The following is a 21,869-nucleotide window of genomic DNA, read 5'->3' on the forward strand; positions in this document are numbered from 1 at the left end:
TGCCTGTCTATATTTGAAACGAGCTGTCAATCAAAGAAAAACTGCCATGTCCCTCCCACTGTGAGGCTCGGAGTCCGTAGGTGGGCTTTTTCGCAGTATTTGTCCAATAACCGTCTTGCACTTTTGATATTGAAAGCGCATAGCTCCCAAATTCCATTGAAGTCAAGGGCGTAGGTTTGGTCTAAGCTTTGGTAGGGACATTACAACTTACTCCCCCCCCCCCCCCCCCCCAATCCACCCATAACTTGATCATACATTACATGTACACAATCACACTCCTACTCAGCGGAACAGTTCAAGAACACTTTACTCATTCCTTTTCCAAATTCAGCATACATTTTGCATTTTGTCCTCTTATGCAGTTAAGAGAAACATTCCAGGTAAGATCAAAATAAATAACTATTATTGGGATCTTCTGTATTATACAGCAAACACAAATCCAGATAAGAACAAAGAACTTCTTGCACTTCAGGTAAATGATGCAATCTCTACATTATTGGGATATTGTGCATTTTTAAGAGAAAAATATCCAGAAAAGAACAAATATCTTGCACTATATAAAAATTAAATAAAAATCTCTATTGCAGTGTTGGTTGCATGCTTATGTGCATCTGTGTTTATCAACTGGCAAAACTAAATATGTAAACATAAGTGCTTAGAACTTTTATACCCATCTAAATGCAGTGTAATCTGCAGATTTTTACAGGGGTATGAATGTCTGTAATGTTATTTAAATACACCAAACACATTAGTCGACCTATTCTACATCACATTCAGTGTCATTGCTGACCTACTTATGCTTGTTCTTAACTTTACACCTCACCTGACCACCTGTAGGTTCTGCTTCCTCTGTCGAAACCTCCTCCTGGTTGGCACCACACTTCTTTGTGTCCTATGTAATCAAACAAAATGTTCATGAAAAAGATTCATGAACCCATTTTTAACAAACATGAGGGCTGGAATATCGCCTACATGTTGCCATGATGTATTTAGCTCAGGTGAAAAGAAATTATGCTATGACTGAGTTCAAACTGGACAAAAAGAAAACTATAGTGACAAAAGCACAGATTCTTAACCTGCACAAGGCTTGCATCTGTCTTCTGTTGTCTAATTTCATGCACAGAGTTTTCATTAATTAGCGACAACAACTGGCAAGCTTTATAGCCACCAGGCTACACTAGCACGAACTAACTAATGAAAACGGGAGCTATCAGCATCTTTCCATGACTTCCCGTGTTTATTGCATGTATCTGCCAGGGCTTTATTCTGTTGGCTACTACAGAGAGTTAAAACTAGCACTCCAAAAAGACACGGGAGGGGAGGAGGAAATAGAACACTTAGCTAAGCCTTCACTGAACGCTGCAATAGTTGTGTTGCGTGACACAGCTAAATATCAAACTTCTGGGCGCACTATACTTACTGTCGCGGTGGTGAAATAACTTCCAATGTCCCGTTTCTTTTTTGGTGGCAATGGCATTGTTGTCTCAAGCTTATGGTGGGGCAGGGGAAGAGCTGACTGACTGCCCGATGTGTTGTCTGCGCTTAGACAAGGCCGTGGCTTCCAGGACGCTATGCTGCTGTAACCTCACGTTGCATGCACTGCACGCTTGTTCACGTGACAGAGCAAGAGAGACAGAGGTCCAGTGTGTGTGCGGAGGGGGCACACATCGGGACATTATTTTCACACACGCTTTTAATGCCGCAGCTTTTCTAAAAGATCATGTCGACATTGGCCTCAGTAAACTGTAAAAAAAAAAAAAAAACAAATTCAAAAGGGCACTTTTTTGGACAGAGGGCAGAGGGGCAGGTGCTTGAGCACCACCTCGTGTCTTAATTGACCACAGGTGCATTGACTTTGTCACTCACCTTTCCTGGCCACGCCCTCCATTCACAGACTGATGCTAGGCCACACCCCCACTGCCACACACACCTTTTGTAATGTGAGCAGAATGTGGTTTTGCATTGTCCTGTTGAAGTCTCCCTGGTAAAGATGTCGTCTTCAAGGCAGCAGATGTTGCTCCAAAATTTCAGTGGACTTTTCTGCATTAATGCTCCATCACAGAAGTGTAAGTTACCTTTGCCAAGGGCACTGACCCAACGCCATACCATGACACACCCTGGCTTTTGGACTTGTTGCTGGTAGCAGCCTAGATGGTCCTTTTCGTCTTTGGTCCAGAGCACATGGCGTCCATTTCTTACAAAAAAGACCTGAAATACTGATTCATCTGACCACAATACATGTTTCTGCTGTGTGATGATCCATCACAGATGCTTCCGAGCCCAGAGAAGTCAATGACGCTTCTGGACACAATTAACATACGACTTTCTTTTTACACAGTAAAGTTTAACCTTGCAGTTGTAGATGTAACTCTGTGGATATAATTGTAGAGCTTGACAAAGATTTGCCAGAGTAATCCTGAGCCCATGTGGTTCTATCCGCTATAGATGAATGACAGTTCTTGATTCAGTACCATCTGAAGGATTGGAGACCTGTTCAGCTTAGGCTTCAGCCCTTACCCTTGACACACACATTTGTTGACAAACTGGAGATCCTCGGCCCATTTCGGCTCATAAAAGACTTGGCCTTTCATGGATACTGATTTTGTACCAAATCATGATTACAGTCACCTGTTGTCATCACTGGTTTCAAATCACATAATTATTTGTGTTACCTTGTTACGAGCCCTGAATTGCCCCTGCCACAGCTTTTTTTGGAATGTGTTGCAGGTCTGAAATGCAGGAATGGATGTATATTAACAAATGAAATAAAGTTGACCAACAAACCATGAAATATCTCAGGTTCATTCTGTCTGCAATGAAATACAAGTCAAAGTACATTAAGAAATTACTTCTTTTTTAAATTTGCATTTTCTATACTGTCCCAATTTTTTTTAAATTTGAAGTTGTAGTCTCTGGAGATTTGTTTTGAGAAGTCCTGTTCGAACCCATCATTGTTACACGTATGAGACGCTAAATTGGTTAACACCACTTTATTGGTGAAGCTGGTTGCAAATTATTTGGCAACTTATTTTTAAATGTATTTTCTTTAACTATCCCGCTTATCTAAACATTTTTTTAATTCAATAAAGGTCTTCATATCGGCTAAGGCATATCGGCATGAGCATCTTTTTCTTTGTTCCTAAAATGTCTAAAGAAATTGGGTGAAGTGCCTTTAAACTGACATCTCCATCAGACTGGACTAACCTGCCCCCTTCACTTCGATCGGTTACTTTGGTTCATCGCTTTAAGGCATCTCTTTTTACTTATTTGCAAGTAACTTCCTCTTGATTCTAATTACACCTGAGATTTGGTAATAATTGATCTCTAATGTGCAGATGCATGTTAATGCATGTTTATTGCTGTGTATGGGTGTGTGGACATTTACTGGATGTGTTCTGGTATCACTGGGAAGTCAGTGGGAGTGGCTAGGACCAGGAGAGCTTTTGTCTGTGTGTATTCATGTTGATTTTTTTTTTTTTTTGGTGTGTGTGTTTTTTAAGGACCACCGTGAAACCGAGATGGTTCATCCTTCTAAGCAACTGTGCCTATTTTCATTTACAGACAACTTCATTTATACAAAGCAAATTAGAGGGAGGGGGAGAGACCTGGAAGTGGCCCTCGTTCAAATTTTCAAGCCAAGTCCACTGTCTTCTCAATCCTACTGACTGCAGCTTTAAAGGGTGAGATTGTCATGATATTTGTATAGAATTGATCGGTAGTAATCCCTGGTGTGTAGGAGAACTTTTTGGTGGATGAGACCCATGATTTCGTGTTCTGTCTGGAAGTGCTGACCTCTGAAAAAACTGAGCTCAAACTCCATCATCTAGCACAGGTTTAGAGCTGCTCTTATAGAAAATTAATCAACCCCTTCTGACCAGTCAGAATCCAGACCTGAATAAGATCTGTAGTATACGGTCTACGAAACGCTGTGTGCAGGGGCGTAGCCATCATTTTTAGAAGTGAGGGGGACAAATTGTTCAGAGGTCTATTGAGTGATTTATCATCCTGTCGCATTCAGTTGCACCTCTCCTTAGCAGCTAAAGAACCACATAACCACAAACAGCACAGCACCAGGGAACCGACTTTAGTTCTTTAAAATTATATACTATCAAAATCTATAAATCCTATAAAGTAAAATTTATAAATAGAATTAAAAATAGTAGTAGTGACATAGCTAGTTATATTCTCTTCTCACCTGTGACCCTGCATAATCATTCCTGTTGGCCTCTGGTCCACTGTCTCCTCTCTCACCCTGCTCTTTCTGTTGTGGCAATAAAGATTAAAAAATATGTGGAAAGCAACATTTTGAAATAGAATTAGGAATACAGTAATAATAATCAGCAAATTCATGTACTTTAAACTTTAACTACCACAAAAATAAATTAAATCTTTACAAAAATAAGTCAAAGGAACACAAATACATTTATATTCTTATTTTCTACCCAGAAGTGAGTCATCTTAGAGTAGCCAAAATAGTAACGTTACTCAAGTAAGAGTATTGTTACTTTAGAATAATATTACTCAAGTAAAAGTCAAACGTATTTTGCAACAAAACAACTCTTAAGAGTACAATTTATCCAAAAAGTTACTCAAGTAAATGTAACTAGTTACTACCGCCTCTAAGTTAGCTAGCTAGCTTAACTAACTAAACTGACATCTATTTGTCATCTTTTAGCTCAACATTATCTCCATTCAACAGCATTACTCAACTTACACGGTTTATTTGGAAAAAACTGTGTAAAGTCTTTAGCCTCTTGGCTGGTTTGCTGAACATACAGAAGCGCTGCCCAGATCTGAATCATACCAAAGATACTCATACAATATTTACTAAAGCGTCTCTGATCACCACAGCGGGGTTTGTTTGCCGCCTCAGCTCCGCCTGCTCATGATGCGTTTAGAGGCGGCTCGGAAAAACGCGTTTCCACGTGTTAAACATGAATTGAGTGGCTGTAATGGCTGTAAAAAGTGCGGGGGACAGAGGGCACAAATACGGGAAGTGCGGGGGACATGTCCCCCACGTACTCCGTGTCCGCTATGCCCATGGCTGTGTGTGTTTTAGGATGATGATGTCAAGTCCACAAAACTGGAGCTGCTCTGATTGGCTCTGGCACATAACCTGGCAGGAACAGCCAAGACCTCATGCAGTGTATGTACACACACACACACACACACACACACACGTGATGGTGGAGTGACTGGCTGCTTTGTGTCCCAGGGCTCCGTCATGTCTGTGTTTCCTTCTGGCTCTCCGTTTTAGTTATACTGCCACAGTTAGCCATGCTGGAATCCCTGCTTGCACTCAGCACACAATATACACTGTTTTTAACCATGACATGATGATGCACAGACCGAACAATCTGTGTTTCTGTTTCTCTCAAGTTACATGTCACTCCTGAGATGCGAGTGATGTCGGCATCTCCTGCTCTCCAGACCTGACTGATCCATTCTGATGCTCTACTTCTAGCTGAGGTTCTCATGACTTGGCTCCTGTGGAGGACGGCCCCAACTAAAGACAGCACAAACATACACTTAGAAGATGGCTCAGGACACTTAATACAAACGATTTTATTCTGATTGTTTAGGACTACAATCACCCTGACAACTTTAGGACTGAATTTCTATTAATTCACACCATCATCATCTGTCATCCGGCGGGCCGGTGACTTGGTAAGATATCCTATCCCAGACCCGCTGGTCGAGCATAGCTGCTCTGAGTTGTTCTTCCTTCAACCCCGTCTCTTGCTCGAGGACCGTTTTCAGGGTGGTACATGGTCGACCGACTTTGTGCTTCGCCTCAGGCTCCCACAAGAGAACTTGTGTGGCAGGTTGATCATGACGAAACACATGGCCGCACAATGCCAGACGGCGTTTGGCGATAACTTTGTTTGAAAACTTGATGAATTCACACAAAGCCCTCACATTATCTCACTGTACTGTATATAAAATTAAATGAATATGTTTTAAAACACCATTACACCTGAAATACCGAGAAATAAACACGGCACCCAAATCAGTTTTTATATATTTTGTTGCTGGACATGAGTTTATTTTCAGTAACTGTTGATTGTTTTGTGTGTGTGAAAAAATTTCATTTTAAATCAATAAACTAATTTGATACAACACAAATAATTACACTGGATATATTCAGTTCTTCAAATTGTATATGACTGATACAATTATACAATAGATTGGAAGTAGTGTATACTTCAGTAAAAGGGATGGCACTGATCCCATATCAGGTTCGATCATCTGATATCAGAGTAAATGAACAGATTTGGTCTGATCCTGTTTCAAAAAGATCTAAACTACATTAAACACCAACCAAAGGACAAAGTGATAAATGTGCCTTGTAGTGAGTCTCCTCGGGGCCTCAGATTAACTCCCCAAATGCTGATCCTGTCAGGTGAGAATCCCACCAATGTCCTGAAACTGTTCCTGTCCATTTCAGCTCCCTCTTCCACTGACTGGGTTCAGATCGAGTCCCTGTGCTTTTCCACCTGCTCTTTCAGGGTTTTTAAGGGACTGAGGTCCAGGCAGTTTCATGCAGATCACAAGTTGTTCCACATTCAGTGTAGAATTGTGTGCCTTCTGATTCACTGTGCACCATGAACACACACTGACCACGTCTCCGAGTCGCTTTCATTTGTTAGAACTAAATGACTGATGTGTTTATGAATGTGCTGTCTGTTCCCCAACATGGAAATGCAGGAACACCAGAGTCTTCATCACACACACAGATGTTCATCACACACTGAAAATAAAAGAAAAACATCTGGATTAATCCCCACACACTGGACTGTGGTACTTCATGACCAACAGCATGGAATCATCTCTGCTCCAAGAGAAACATTATTATCTCCTGTTTATAATTTAATTCAACATTTATTTAGTCTTATATAATATGTGTTCTAACACTGAGCTCCAACAAATGAGAACTTCCACAAGATCTAACAGGAAAGTGAGCAGACGTTTCCCATCACTGCTCTTTTCCAATCACAGGCTTTGGAGCTTTTTAAACAGTAACTCACACTGCGGTGGGTTTGATCTCTTGTTCTACATGTAGATTTAAGTGCAGACTTTAAGAAGAAGCCGAGGTGAAGTTTACAGGAACGACAGAAGACACGGTGTGGAGGTGGAGAGCAGGAAGGAGTGTCAGAGTGAGTCAAGTGGCTCCTTAAATCACATATTTGTGGCCGTGTGGCATTAAAGATGATCATTTTACTGAGTTTAGAGGAGAGTTGAGAAGAAAGTGTGCTGCTGATCAGAAACAGGGAAAAGCCGAGATCATCTTATTCAGACAAAAGCAGCAGGATGAAGTCAGAGACAGCAGGGTGAACATTTCTCACACTGGTTTCATTCCATGGCCTGGTCATGTGATATTTACTGACATTAAAGAAAAATAACAATAAGCTGAAATGATTATTCTTTTTTTCGACATTTATCTAAAAAAGGTGATGACTCACCTCAGTGTCTGTAGTTTGTAATGTTCATCATCCTTAAGAGCAGAGAGCAGCTTCTTTCCTGAGTTGCTTATTTCATTTCCGGACAGATTCAGTTCTCTCAGGTGTGAGGGGTTTGATCTCAGAGCTGAAGCGAGAGCAGCACAGCCGTCATCTGAGACACCACAACCCCACAACCTGCAGAGACACAATGACACACACTTCACTGCCTCAGTTTATGAACATCAAGATTTACTTTGTGTGTCTTTAAATTAGAGGGGTGTGTGTGTGTGTGTGTGTGTGTGTGTAAGCTGCTTGCTGAAGGAGGAAGTGACCGCTCGCTCATTGTAATCAGAAACAAATTTCAGAAATAAATACAAATAATCAAACAGAACTTTATACGTACAATTTATTTGCAGTATTTACAAATTATTCCACCACTGCAGACTCCAATATGTTCAGGTTTGAGATGTCAATCATGTTCATTCCTGATTTACTGATTGGCAGTTGGTTATGAGGTTCCGCCCATTTGAGAGATCTACCAATCATAATAAGGAGAAGCCGTGTGTCCAGGCGGGACAAAGGAAAAGCACACTGTCCAATAACCACAGAGATGTGTTTTTTTCCTGTGTAAAACGGACCCGCCCACACTCCATTCCCTCCCAGTGAAGCCGTGCGTCTGGGCGGGGCTCAAAACGACACGTTTAAAGCCTGTTGTCCAATGAGCTTTCATCTTTCTGCCCATTAAAACAGCGAGTACACAAAGCCCTAACAGACACTAATAGATGCCGAGGCTCTAGTGGGGGTCTGTTAGCTGTGTGTGTGTGTGTGTCAGGGGCTTTTCACACAGACTGCACTGTTCACCACGAAACAGTGTGAGTTTAATGAACAAACAGCGCCACACTGCAGTGAGATCCTTCATCAATCTGATTCACTCAGATACTGAATTACACCAAGACGGAGGAATAAAATCGACACTTTGGGAAACGTTTCATTGCTGCATTTGAATGAAATGTTCGGGGAAGCTGGACTTCCAGTGGCGTCTTAAAGCGATCACCACTGACAGAGATGGACTCAAACATTACTGACTGTTTTAACATTTATTATTATTATTATTATTATAATTATTATTATTATTAACTACAACCCCGATTCCAAAAAAGTTGGGACAAAGTACAAACTGTAAATAAAAACAGAATGCAATGATGTGGAAGTTTCAAAATTCCATATTTTATTCAGAATAGAACATAGATGACATATCAAATGTTTAAACTGAGAAAATGTATCATTTAAAGAGAAAAATTAGGTGATTTTAAATTTCATGACAACAACACATCTCAAAAAAGTTGGGACAAGGCCATGTTTCCCACTGTGAGACATCCCCTTTTCTCTTTACAACAGTCTGTAAACGTCTGGGGACTGAGGAGACAAGTTGCTCAAGTTTAGGGATAGGAATGTTAACCCATTCTTGTCTAATGTAGGATTCTAGTTGCTCAACTGTCTTAGGTCTTTTTTGTCGTATCTTCCGTTTTATGATGCGCCAAATGTTTTCTATGGGTGAAAGATCTGGACTGCAGGCTGGCCAGTTCAGTACCCGGACCCTTCTTCTATGCAGCCATGATGCTGTAATTGATGCAGTATGTGGTTTGGCATTGTCATGTTGGAAAATGCAAGGTCTTCCCTGAAAGAGACGTCATCTGGATGGGAGCATATGTTGCTCTAGAACCTGGATATGCCTTTCAGTATTGATGGTGTCTTTCCAGATGTGTAAGCTGCCCATGCCACACGCACTAATGCAACCCCATACCATCAGAGATGCAGGCTTCTGAACTGAGCGCTGATAACAACTTGGGTCGTCCTTCTCCTCTTTAGTCCGAATGACACGGCGTCCCTGATTTCCATAAAGAACTTCAAATTTTGATTTGTCTGACCACAGAACAGTTTTCCACTTTGCCACAGTCCATTTTAAATGAGCCTTGGCCCAGAGAAGACGTCTGCGCTTCTGGATCATGTTTAGATACGGCTTCTTCTTTGAACTATAGAGTTTTAGCTGGCAACAGCGGATGGCACGGTGAATTGTGTTCACAGATAATATTCTCTGGAAATATTCCTGAGCCCATTTTGTGATTTCCAATACAGAAGCATGCCTGTATGTGATGCAGTGCCGTCTAAGGGCCCGAAGATCATGGGCACCCAGTATGGTTTTCCGGCCTTGACCCTTACGCACAGAGATTCTTCCAGATTCTCTGAATCTTTTGATGATATTATGCACTGTAGATGATGATATGTTCAAACTCTTTGTAACTTTACACTGTCGAACTCCTTTCTGATATTGCGCCACTATTTGTTGGCGCAGAATTAGGGGGATTGGTGATCCTCTTCCCACCTTTACTTCTGAGAGCCGCTGCCACTCCAAGACGCTCTTTTTATACCCAGCCATGTTAATGACCTATTGCCAATTGACCTAATGAGTTGCAATTTGGTCCTCCAGCTGTTCCTTTTTTGTACCTTTAACTTTTCCAGCCTCTTATTGCCCTGTCCCAACTTTTTTGAGATGTGTTGCTGTCATGAAATTTCAAATGAGTCAATATTTGGCATGAAATTTTAAAATGTCTCACTTTCGACATTTGATATGTTGTCTATGTTCTATTGTGAATACAATATCAGTTTTTGAGATTTGTAAATTATGGCATTCCGTTTTTATTTACAATTTGTACTTTGTCCCAACTTTTTTGGAATCGGGGTTGTAATAATAACTGTATTGTTGCCATGGTTTTGAATTTATTGGAAGTTCTTTTCTGCTCCTTTTTCATTTTTATTTATATGTAATTTTTTTCTCTCTTTATTTTTGTTCCTGCATCAGTTCTCTGGCATTAACGTCTCATTTTCGTTTCAAACTCTATATTCCTGAGATCATTTCCACCATGTCACTGCAGCTCACACAGAGGGCAGTTAGTTTGAGTCTCAGGTGCAGTTTGTGGGATTCGTTACAGTGTTGTAGTAAATTTCACAGTGAGTTCAGACACATCGCAGTCGGATCAAGTCCCATTTTGTGCTGCAGCTTCTCACATACGTCCATCTGACCCAAAGACTCTGTGACAAATCATCAGTGTGCAGTGAACAGAAACAATCTTCCTCCTCAGGACAGTGATGATGAAGCTAAAACCTCTGCTTCAGTCTCACTATTAGAGAATGGGTCTTACTGAGGAGCAGGTCATGTGACTCTCAGAGAGATGATCTTACCCCAGTGTCTCCAGTTTACAGTGAGGATTCTTCAGTACAGCACAGAGACGCTTCACTGCTGAGTCTCTGAGTTTATTAGAGGACAGATTCAGGTCTCTCAGGTGTGAGGGGTTTGATCTCAGAGCTGAACTCAGAGCAGCACAGCCTTCATCTGAGACACCACAATCACACAACCTGCAGAGACACAATGACACACACTTCATCAACAGATTCCCATCTTGGTTTAATACTGACTTTAAAGATGATGAGTGTAAAATTAATTTTATTATTCAGAATGTCATGAGGATTTAATATCACCTGTTTATTCTCATTAACAGTGTATATCTGATTTTTATATTTGATATCTATGATTTTTATGCCACGATTTACAACCAATGGGAGACTCCCTTTGTCGGCTGTCCACCAATCACAGGCTCCCATGCCACAATGGCAATTTGTTGATAAATATTTAGAAAATAAAAATATTATTACGAAATATATGAAACCATCAAAAACAACAAAAAATGGTAATATATATACTGGTTAGAGGTAAGGAACATTATTCAGTGATATCGTTTATTATTAACTCCAATCGTGATATAAAAGTTTCAAGTTTGACACCTGCCCACTTCAACCGCGCTGCTGGCACACGATGTCCTTGACCCTCGTCGCCCTGAGCCAATTGGTATAATTACGACACCTTTTTTGTACTTTTATATATTGTCATGTTGATGAATAAAACTTAAACACATTTCCCGTGAAACGAGACGAGCTACTTTAGACTGGTTCCCTGCTCTCTTAGTGCAGAGTGAGGATACAGTCCATGGCCCTGTACTACGAACGGAGGTTAACCTACCCAGAAGTAACCCAGGGTTCCCCCGCTAAACCGGGGTTTACAAAACCTGGTTATCTTGTTTGGGGTTAAACGGTACTACGACGCCAATTATGAAGTTGATTTGTTGAACCTGGTTTAACCTAATCAGGGTTAATGCGCGTTCACGTTAAAGGGGAGGTTATCAGCGCAAATCACCACTGTTCACAATGGCACGGTCGCCGTACTTCACGGAGGAAGAATGTGCTGTCATCATGCAAAGCTACGAGGAGTTCAAAACAACATTAAGAGCAAAATCTAACACAGCGGCTGCCAATAAGGAGCGGCAAGCATGTTGGCAACGAATTGCCGATCGGGTAAATGCGTAAGTACATTCTCCCTTCTACATGTTCCAGAACAGAAGTATAGGATGAGAGAAAGCTTCATGATCAATCACAAGTCACAGAAAATGGTCCTTCGACGTGGCCCCAGTCATATATAGCTTGTTTAATGTCCGAAAAATCCTGAATAAAATTTGGTATGGTAAATTCATGGAGTCGCCTACTTAAGCTGATATGTGCACAGAGTCACATGAATTAGGATGACTGACTGTTCAGTCCCTTTGACTAAGTTGGTGTATGTCCTGTGAACATTTCAGAGGCAACAGCAGTGCCAAACGCACCTGGCAACAGGTGAAAATGAAATATAAAAACATCATTCATAATGGGGTGTGTGCGCGCGTGCAAGCAAGCATTCATTTGCCTTTTATTTATTCAAGTTTTATCTGTTTGCCTAATAGTTCAAATTGTTTTGTATATAGTTTATAATGTTGTTGTGTGATATTAATGATAATATTGTGGGAAAACTACTTTGCACGGATGTTCATTTAATTTATTCTATCGTCATTTTGTTTGTTCTATTTTTGTGTATTTTATTTATTTATCTGTTTGTCTAGTTGTATCTATTTTTCTAATAATAATATTTTTTGCATTAATAGTTTGTTTTTTCCTATTAAAATAATCTTGTGTTCTTGTTATAACTTTATCTATTTATCTGACTGTTTAGTTGTATCTATTTTTGTTACAATTTCAATATTTTTAATATAGAAAGTTTGTTTTTTTCTATTAAAATGTTCTTGTGTGATAACTAGTTCTTGTGTTATATTTATTGTAGTTGTATCTATTTTGTATCTCAGACTTAAATATTTTTGTAAAACAAGTGTTTTTTATAAAATATTTTTGCGTTCTTGGTAACTATGTTCTTGGGTGGGTTCTTTTTTTTTTTACAGAAAAGCCGTTCTGCATGGACATTCATTGAAGCCCTCATTGTTTTTTAATGGTTATTTATGAGCGTTTAGGGGTTACAATAATGTAAGTCTAGGTTGCTTTATATAAAAGGTATGTCCAGAAATATTGATGTCACTGTCTAAGCAGAGGGATCTGGCTTCTTTAGACGCTGTCTTCTTAAAACTGAATAAATATTTTAAAAGAGCCAAATGAGCCAGTCTTTTGAACGGCTCTTTTCAAAGAACGGATCACAAAGATGCGATCAAAGAGCCATAAATCCCATCTCTAATCTGCGCTCCAATATCGCACGGGTCATCCAGGTACGCTGGCATTGTCTCTAGAGGAAATGTTGGTGGAGAGGTGGTGTTTAAAAAGGGTGTGGTTAATCGGAAACCTCGGGTTAACCAAGAACATAACCTGAGATGAGCAGGTTTGAGATGCAGCGTAAGTTGCCATGGCAGCATACCTCGGTTTGAACATAGCCAACTTTCGTAGTATGGGTTAATCGGGAAGTTACGCTGCACGTGATCAAGTTACTCTCGAAGTTACCCTGGTAAGCCAGAAAACACGCTTCGTAGTACAGGGCCCATGTCTCTGACGCTTGGTAGGATTCATTTTATTCAGGAACCAGTTCAGGAAAACACGATTTTCAATATACACAGGTGAACTTTGTTTTGAGGAGGAGTCAGATGTCACGATGCGTGATTCACTTTGCATAATAATAATAATAATAATAAAGTTAAATTTATATAGCGCCTTTCACAAACCCAAGGATGCTTTACACAAGAGTTACCAAAAAAAAAAGCCACACTCGGAAGAGTAGTGTGAGGAAAAGAGAAAAGTTTTCAAGTTAGCTTTGAAGGAAGAGAGAGTGGAACAGTCACGAAGCGATTGTGGTAACGAGTTCCAAAGTTTAGTAGCAGCAACACTGAATGATCTGCCACCCATAGATGCCAGTTTAATACGTGGGACAGTCAGAAGTCCACAGACAGAAGATCTGAGGGAGCGGGAGGGACAGTACAAATGAATTAGCTCACAGAGATAGGAAGGGGCGAAACCATGAAGAGCTTTATAGGTTAAAAGCAAGATTTTGTATTTGATCCGAGAGATAACTGGCAACCAGTGGCAGCTGCTGGTTTTTAAAACAGGGGAAGCCCATTTTACGCATTCATCGTAAAACCTGTAGGCCGGATATCAAAGCATAGAAAGGTGTGCCCCATTAGCATAGTGAACTAGACAACCCTACCTAGTGGCAGAAAGTATTTTTGCTTGTACATTTCATGTTATAGTCTGGCTTGCCAGGCTAGTGCCTCATATCCTTAATCAAAAATATCAAACATCCAAAAATCACTGGCTATTCAACGAAGAGCCTTGAACATCATACCCTGATATGCAACACAGAGTCTTTAACACAACACCCAGCTGTGCAACACATCCTTGAACATCTTCTGCAACACAGTCTGGAAATTCATAACCAGGTAGGCTATGCAACACACAGAACCTTGAATATTATACCCAGGTATAACCTATAACACAGAGCCCACCATTCTCTTAACATTACTGAACAATATACACACTTCAGATTCATGAACATGAACACTATTTATACACAAATTCGGCCCTCCGCTCCTTTTCCAGAAAATGGTCTGTGACCCTGTCATGCCAGTTGGTTGTGCTTTCCAGAGACATCACCAATTTCTGTTAGCAGCAAGCACTGCAGATCCCAATAAGGCTCAAGCTAGCCTACAACCAGATTGAACTACAAATGAAAGAAACGAGTGAATTCACGAATGATCAAACTGATAGAATGGATGAAAGTTAATGGAGCACAACGAGTAATATTTACATTTATTTACAGAGTAATGTACAGAGACATCAATGAGAAGAAACGTTTATATGAAAAGAAATTCGGACAGCACTTTGGCACACGACTATACTTTCTCGACATCCGCTAGGGACTGATCATACTTCCGTGTTCCTCGCCGACGCCGAAGTACAGAGCCCGCCCTCCTCATGTCTTTCAAACACTACCTCCAATAATCCTTCATCAGCCTGGCTTCTTGCCCCTCCCACTGTCTCGTTTAGTCCCAGAGAAGCCCGGGTTCCCTGGAAGTGACGATTTTGTCGATTTTAACCAATAACAACTAGCCGAAATTGGCTGTTCAGAGCCCTCTCATAGACTGCAACGGATACCCGGCTGCCAGCCATAGAGCCCATTGAAATAAGAAAGGTTACAGCCAGTGTTGCCAGATTGGGCGGTTTTAAGTGGATTTTGGCGGGTTTTGAACATATTTTGGCTGGAAAATGTCAGCAGTATCTGGCAACGCTGGTTACAGCCTGGCAGCAAAGGTGATTCTCATAGCGAACTGCAAGTTCGTCAGACATCACTCAAATAAGTTACAGGATAGTTATGAACGTAAATACAATCTTGGGCATATATTATGTTATGCAAGTTGTTGTTTTAATGAGAATTCAACGTCGTAGATGCCGCAGTTTGGGGAGAGAATTTAAGGGGAAGCTCGGCTTCCCTTGTTGTCTCTGAGAAATCGCCCCTGCTGGCAACCAATGCAGTTGCTGTAAAACAGGAGTGATGTGAGCAGTGCGATTGGGGAGTGTGAGGACTCTAGCTGCTGAGTTTTGGATGGACTGCAGGCGATTGAGCAATGTGGCAGGGAGACCATAAAAGAGAGAACTGCAATAGTCAAGACGAGAAAAAATAAACGCATTGACCAACATTTTGGCATCAGTTTCCAAGAGAAAAGGGCGGAGATGTGCAATATTGCGGAGGTGAAAGAAAGCATTCTTAGTAATTAGTTCAAGATGGGGTTCAAAAGTAAGGGTGGAGTCAAAGAGAACTCCAAGGTTTTTTATAACTTGGGAAGGACTAATAGACACACCATCAACATCAATAGTAAAACTGGAGAAGTTCAGAACCTGTCTTTTGGTACCTACTAATAGAACCTCCGTTTTGCTAGCATTAAGTTTAAGGCAGTTCTTATGCAGCCATTGCTTAAGGTCAGTGATGCAAGTCCTTAGCAGCTGGACAGAGGGTATGGAAGGGGTGATAGTGATGTAGATTTGAATGTCATCAGCATAACAATGAAAGTTAAGGCCATGGTTACAAATAATCTGGCCTATAGGAGAAACATATAAAAAGAAGGGGACCAAGGACAGAACCCTGAGGCACACCTTGAGCAACAGTAGCAGTGGATGATTTATGAACACCAATAGAGATGAACTGTTGCCTGTTTGCTAGATATGACTGAAACCAGGCTAAAGCTAAGCCAGTAATACCAAAAGAAGATAGTCTGGAAATGAGTCTCTCATGATGTACAGTGTCAAAGGCAGCTGTGAGGTCCAAGAGAGCAAGGACATTGAGATGACCAGCATCAGTTGAGAGCAGGAGGTCATTAACAACTCTTTAGAGAGCAGATTCAGTGCTGTGCAGATTGCGAAAGCCTGACTGAAAGGGTTCATAGAGATCATTACGAGCAAGGAAAGTATGAAGCTGAGAGGCTACAACTCGCTGTTACTTTAGCTAGGAAAGGGAGATTTGAAATGGGTCTGTAATTGGACAGTGAAAGAGAATCTAGACCAGGTTTCTTTAGTATTGGTGTAACAGAAGCAATTTTGAGGGAGATGGGAACAGTGCCTAAAGCAAAATACTGATTAATCATATGAGCAATATAAGGGGAGATAGCAGATACACAGGATTTAAGAAGTACAGTGGGTGCAGGGTCCAGCAGACATGAGGAGGAGGAGGACTGAGTCATAATTTCCGATACTTTAGAAGAATCAACAGGAGAGAAAGCAGAGAGACAGCAGTCAGCTTTATGAGAAAGAGCTACTTGCGAGACAGAAGAATGAATTTCAGAATGAAAGTGTTGGTAAATACTGTCAATTTTATACTTGAAAAAATCCAAAAAAGCCTGACACTGAGCAGGGGAGCTGGGAGTGGTTGAGGAAGGACGCTGAAGAAGTTTATTTATTGTTTTAAACAGAGTTTTGGGTCTATAGCTGCCACTCTTAATGATGTTAGCGTAGTAAGAGGATCGGGCAGCATTAACAGCATCCTTATACTTTGCGATGTGTTCAGAGAAGAGTGAAAGATGAATAGTAAGGCCAGTTTTCTTATAAAGGCGCTCTAGCCGCCTTCCCTTGGCCTTCATGGCCCTAAGCTCAGAGGTGAACCAAGGAGAGGCACGATTTGCGGAGACCTGTCTAGTTTTAAGGGGAGTGAAAGTATTAAGTGTGTTAGATATAGTATTATTATAAATAGAAACTGTATCATCAGGAGAGTAGAGATGAAAGTGGAGCAAAGAAAAAAATCCTGAACTTCTGAAAGTCAAACTAAGATTGGGGGGGGGGGGGCAACATCCCCCGAAAAAAATTTTAATAACATAACACGCAAACCCCTGCATTCTAGTGCATTTTAGTACTTATTTTCACTAAAACAAGTTATAACTTTTAAGCCTTTTTCTTTCATGTACATTAATGATTAACATGTCAAAAATATAAAATTTTATTCCCTTAGTTAATGAATAATTTTCAGGAGTGCATTGTTCTAAATTCAGAATTTTCACTATTGGATGTCAAAACTTATATAAAGTGATGCTGTCACATCTTATGTGCAATACTGCATATATGTTTAGAAAATAATAATTAAACTGATATTAAATAGTTCACACTTTCATGAAATTGAATTGATTCAATATCAAAACAGTCTTATTAATCAGATATATATTAATTGTAACAGTAAACTCATTCAGAACAGAAAAGATAAATCAGCCACATTATCTTGTAAAATTGAGCTTATTCAACACAAACTATTATCAAAAAGAATATTTTCTTATTATCATGCCACTTTAAAGATTTCAAACTATTAATAATGCACTAAAACTTAACTGGTTTGAACTGTGTGTGTGTGTGTGTGTGTGTGTGTGTGTGTGTGTGTGTGTGTGTGTGTGTGTGTGTGAGTGAGAGACATGGAATGCACTGCAAAGTTCATAGTTTTGTAAAAGCCAAAGAAGACAGTCTGCTAGGGTAAGTGAAAACCAGCTGTGAAACGGACACCATTAAATCTAGACCCTCTTCTTCTTCTTCGGTTGTTCCACAGCCTTACAGCTGTTTTGTTTTCTCCTACGCTTTCCCCAAAAGGTTCGTTCCATAGGCATGGCATTTGTGACTCTTGTGTCACGAGAGAACTCTTGAGCAAACTTTATTAGATGTGGAGACATGGACAGTGGTAGGGAATGTTCTGCCATGAATGATAATAAAGAAGCCTCCTGGTCTGATTTCCAATCAAGAAAACTAATGATTGGTTTTGCTGGAGTCGTCTGACTGGCTGAGCAAGAAGCAGCACTGTGAACATTCTCAGAAGGCATCGTGCAAGTAGTACTGGTGGCTCCTTTCTCCATTGCATTTACATTGTGAAATACTGCGGGAAGAGTCTGGTTTGTTCTCTTCAGTCTACGAGCTTCAATGTGCTTCTTACGCTTACTGTGGCTTCGGAGGTCTTTCTTCCCAGATGACTCGTATTTAAGCAGCTCAAAACAAAAAATGGAAAAAATATATTCTCTCACACTTAAAATGTTAATATTTAGAGGTATACAAATTCATAAATGACTCATTAAATATAGCTAACCAATTATATCCCAATAAATGGCATACTAATGAATTATAATATCATTTATATTGAGTGTGTGGTTCATTTTTTATTTTTACTAACATTAACACTTCAATACTCCGATATGGTTTACAATATCACGCATGCTCACTGATAACTACTTTTATTTGCGGTCATTATCAGTCACGTCAAGTCAATAAGAATTCATTCACAGTTTTCTAAATCTCAACATGGATCTCAAGTCCAACAAATTAAGAATAAGAAAAAATTACTTACCACGTGCATAATGCATATCCTGGCCTGTCCACTTTCCTCACACAGTCCGATAAAAAGTCACCGTTTGCATCTTTCTCCTCCAGCCACGACCATTTGAACTTGTTCTTTACCTTTCCTTCTATGCTATGGATATCCGCCGACCTGTCAACTTGTTTGTACATTATTATTGCTGAATCGGTAAACACATTTCAATAGAGGAGGCTCTTCAATTGTCTCACTCAATAGAAAGGTACACAAAAGAAAGACCGCATTTTCTAAAGCACGATATCGCGATAAAATCTTGTTCACATGACATGAGGTATGTATATAAGCATATAAGGTCTCGTACACACCAGCAAGCATTGTGAGACTACAAAAACGGCAACGACCTGTCGCCGAACGTAAACAAGCCGTGCGATCGCAAAACCGAATTTCTATGAAATGGAACGCGAAAAATCCGAAAAATAAATTTCTCCATTTGGAAAACCGGAGATTTTCAAGAGTTTTGTCAAATATCCGGATTTCCGGGTAAATCCGGAAGACTTTCATCTATAGGAGAGGAAACCTCAGCAAATTTACAAAAAGAAGAGAGGAGAGAGGCAGAGAAAGAATGCACATCAATAGAAGAAAGATTACGGAAAGAGACAGTAGAACGCAGAGGAAGTTTAGAAGAAGGCACACTGAGACAACACTCAATCAACTTGTGGTCAGTAAAACCTCCATCAGAATCTGATACAGATACAATTTTTATACCAGTAGAGCGAAGCGAGTCAAGTATATGACCAGGATTATGTGTGGGAAAGTCAACATGCTGAGTTCAACCAAAACATTCAAAGACAGTCAAGAGCTCATCAGTCAGGGAGCAACTAGCGTCAACATGAATATTAAAGTCACCCAGAAGAATGACAGCAGGACAGACAGATGAGGCGACAGTTAGCAGCTCATTCAGTTCAGACAGAAAAAGAGATGGTGATGATTTGGGAGGTCGATAGATTAAGATCAGCAACATCGGTGTGGGAGTGGAGGTTTTCAAAGCCAGATATTCACAGGATGTGACATCATGAAAAACAATCTCTTTAAGTTTCAAACCACATCGGAAAACTGCAGCGAGACCTCCACCTTTCCCTGTGAGACGTGGCTTTGATATATATGTGTATCCAGCTGGTGAAGACATATAATAATAATAATAATAATAATAATAATAATAGAACTATGCTACTGCCGGACTGACAGTTCAGACCTGCATCACGGAGCAGTCGCCTGTGTTATTTAGGTTGCCAGCACTAACTTTTGTCGTCCGATCGGAGGATTACCATTCAAGTTTTACTCGTCCTTGCACAGACTTTAGTCGTCTCGGACGATCGGACGTGGGGGTTTTCGAGCATAGCACTTCTTTCAAAAATTCAATGTTTTAATGATCTTTCCTGCTCATACAAAAATAAAAATTCCAAAATCTATTTTCCTGTAAAAATTTAAAACCAAGGATCAGCAAAGTAGCAGCAATAAAATAAAAAAACTACACCAGTTTTCCCTTCATCAGGTAAACCACACAACCATCTAAATGTAAACAGTGAGGAAGGAACGTGCTTTCTGCAGCCTCAACTCTGTTACAGCTAAATCAGGCTCCAATCACAGTTCTGTACTGAAATGGAGGAAAGTCAGCATCTCCACATGCTCTTGTGAGAGACTCGCCGTAGCTCCGCCCACCAGACAAACCAAATCCAAAAATAAATCAATTAACTTGTTAATACCTCAATTATAAAATAATGACTCAACTAAACACCAGACAAACAAACACTTCCTGTTCACCCAGACCGCTTTACACACACAAAACACCCATATTTACCATTTCCATTAAAAACACCCCTGTCAGAATGGACCACACCACCAAACACCCCTATTTCCCTGTGGTGGTACAGTCCCCCGCTTTCCCACTGGAACCAGGAGGTGGTGGTGGAGTTGAACGGCGGTGAATGAAACTGGATATGGGGTTGTTTGACAAAGTTTTAACCAATAAATGAGAATATTTTAACAGCCAGTGTGGATGTCTGCATTTCTTGATCCCAGATAATGTTTCTACAGATGAGAGATGAACACGACAAAGCTGAAGGAGGGAATATTTCAGTTTGGACACAAACGTGTTTAAAAAGCCGGGAGGTCTTTCCCTGCACTTCTAAAACAACCGAGTTCGTTCAAATGGAGTTAATCTTTAGTGAATGGTGATAAATGACACAGTGAACAGTAAAACAGTACAGAAACAGTAGCAGCAGTTCAGCTCCTCGCTGTTTTTGTCGATAAACGGTTTAGTGCTCGCTCCCGCGCGTCACCGCTCCGTCCCTCACACTCCGTTTAAGAAATCTACATTTAAACCATATTTTTGTTTTGATTCTAGAATCCTGTGTAGATATCGAAACGTGCTCTAAATAAATGTTTCCCCTCTATCGGTGCAGTTTCACGATAAATGGAGATGTTCGTTATTCAGGCTGTCACCTTTTCCCCAAACATCAACTTCACCGAGATCAAACCCAGAAACCCTTCACTTTGGCCACGCCCATAAACAGGAGGTGCAGAATTTTCATTGCGTGTTTGTGAGAAAATATCAAATTCTCCAGACATCTGCAAACTCGTGCAGTCAGCAGCAGCACCATCTCCAGCTGTAAACGTCGTCGTGACATTATGACGTCGATGTAACGTTTAAAAGTGGAAATGGTATTCGGACTGTGAACAGGTTCGCTGGGAATAACAGGTTGTTAGTTGCTTCTCTGTTCCAACTCCATCAACAAATCAAGAGACTCTGCATTTCAAATAAACGTTACAGCTCATAACATGAAGACCATAAGACGGCTTTCACCATTAACATTAGCCAACTAGCTAGCTAACTTCCTGAGATGAACCTTCATCCAGTGAGCCGACCTGCTTCCTCTTCACACGCTCCGACAGAGAGGATGTGCTTCCATACCAGCTAAGGTCAGCTTTACAAACTGGGTCATTCACAACCTTTCCTTTCAGAGTTCAGTGTGAAAAGCTCCCACACTTTGGAGGTTTTTGTTTTTGAATCTGCCTTCGCGCTTTTGTGAATTTCTCTCCAGTAAGCGCGAACGTCAAAGCATTCCGAGTTAGCGCGAAAAACACACGTGATGATGTCACCAACTAATCAACTATTACATCAGTTGGGAACTAATTTGGTCATCAGTTTTAGTCGACGAAATCGATTAATCGTTACACCCCGA

At 40.5% G+C, this 21,869-nt stretch overlaps 1 protein-coding gene across 6 annotated transcripts in view; it reads right to left on the bottom strand.

The window, feature by feature from the left end:
• Window positions 1–6,006: 6,006 nt before the first annotated feature.
• LOC132870554 (NACHT, LRR and PYD domains-containing protein 3-like) overlaps window positions 6,007–21,869 on the bottom strand; it is a 524,974-nt gene continuing 509,111 nt past the window's right edge. For all 6 annotated transcript variants that reach the window (XM_060904231.1, XM_060904235.1, XM_060904236.1 and 3 more), the window contains 3 exons: window positions 10,683–10,856; window positions 7,464–7,637; window positions 6,007–6,751 (listed from right to left, as the gene is read on the bottom strand). In XM_060904231.1, the coding sequence (XP_060760214.1) occupies window positions 6,745–6,751; window positions 7,464–7,637; window positions 10,683–10,856 (355 nt within the window). In that variant the 3' untranslated portion in view covers window positions 6,007–6,744. The remainder of the gene's footprint in view (window positions 6,752–7,463; window positions 7,638–10,682; window positions 10,857–21,869) is intronic.

The sequence above is a fragment of the Neoarius graeffei genome, chromosome 22 (genome assembly GCF_027579695.1).
Source record: "Neoarius graeffei isolate fNeoGra1 chromosome 22, fNeoGra1.pri, whole genome shotgun sequence".
NCBI classification, from domain to species: Eukaryota; Metazoa; Chordata; class Actinopteri; order Siluriformes; family Ariidae; genus Neoarius; species Neoarius graeffei.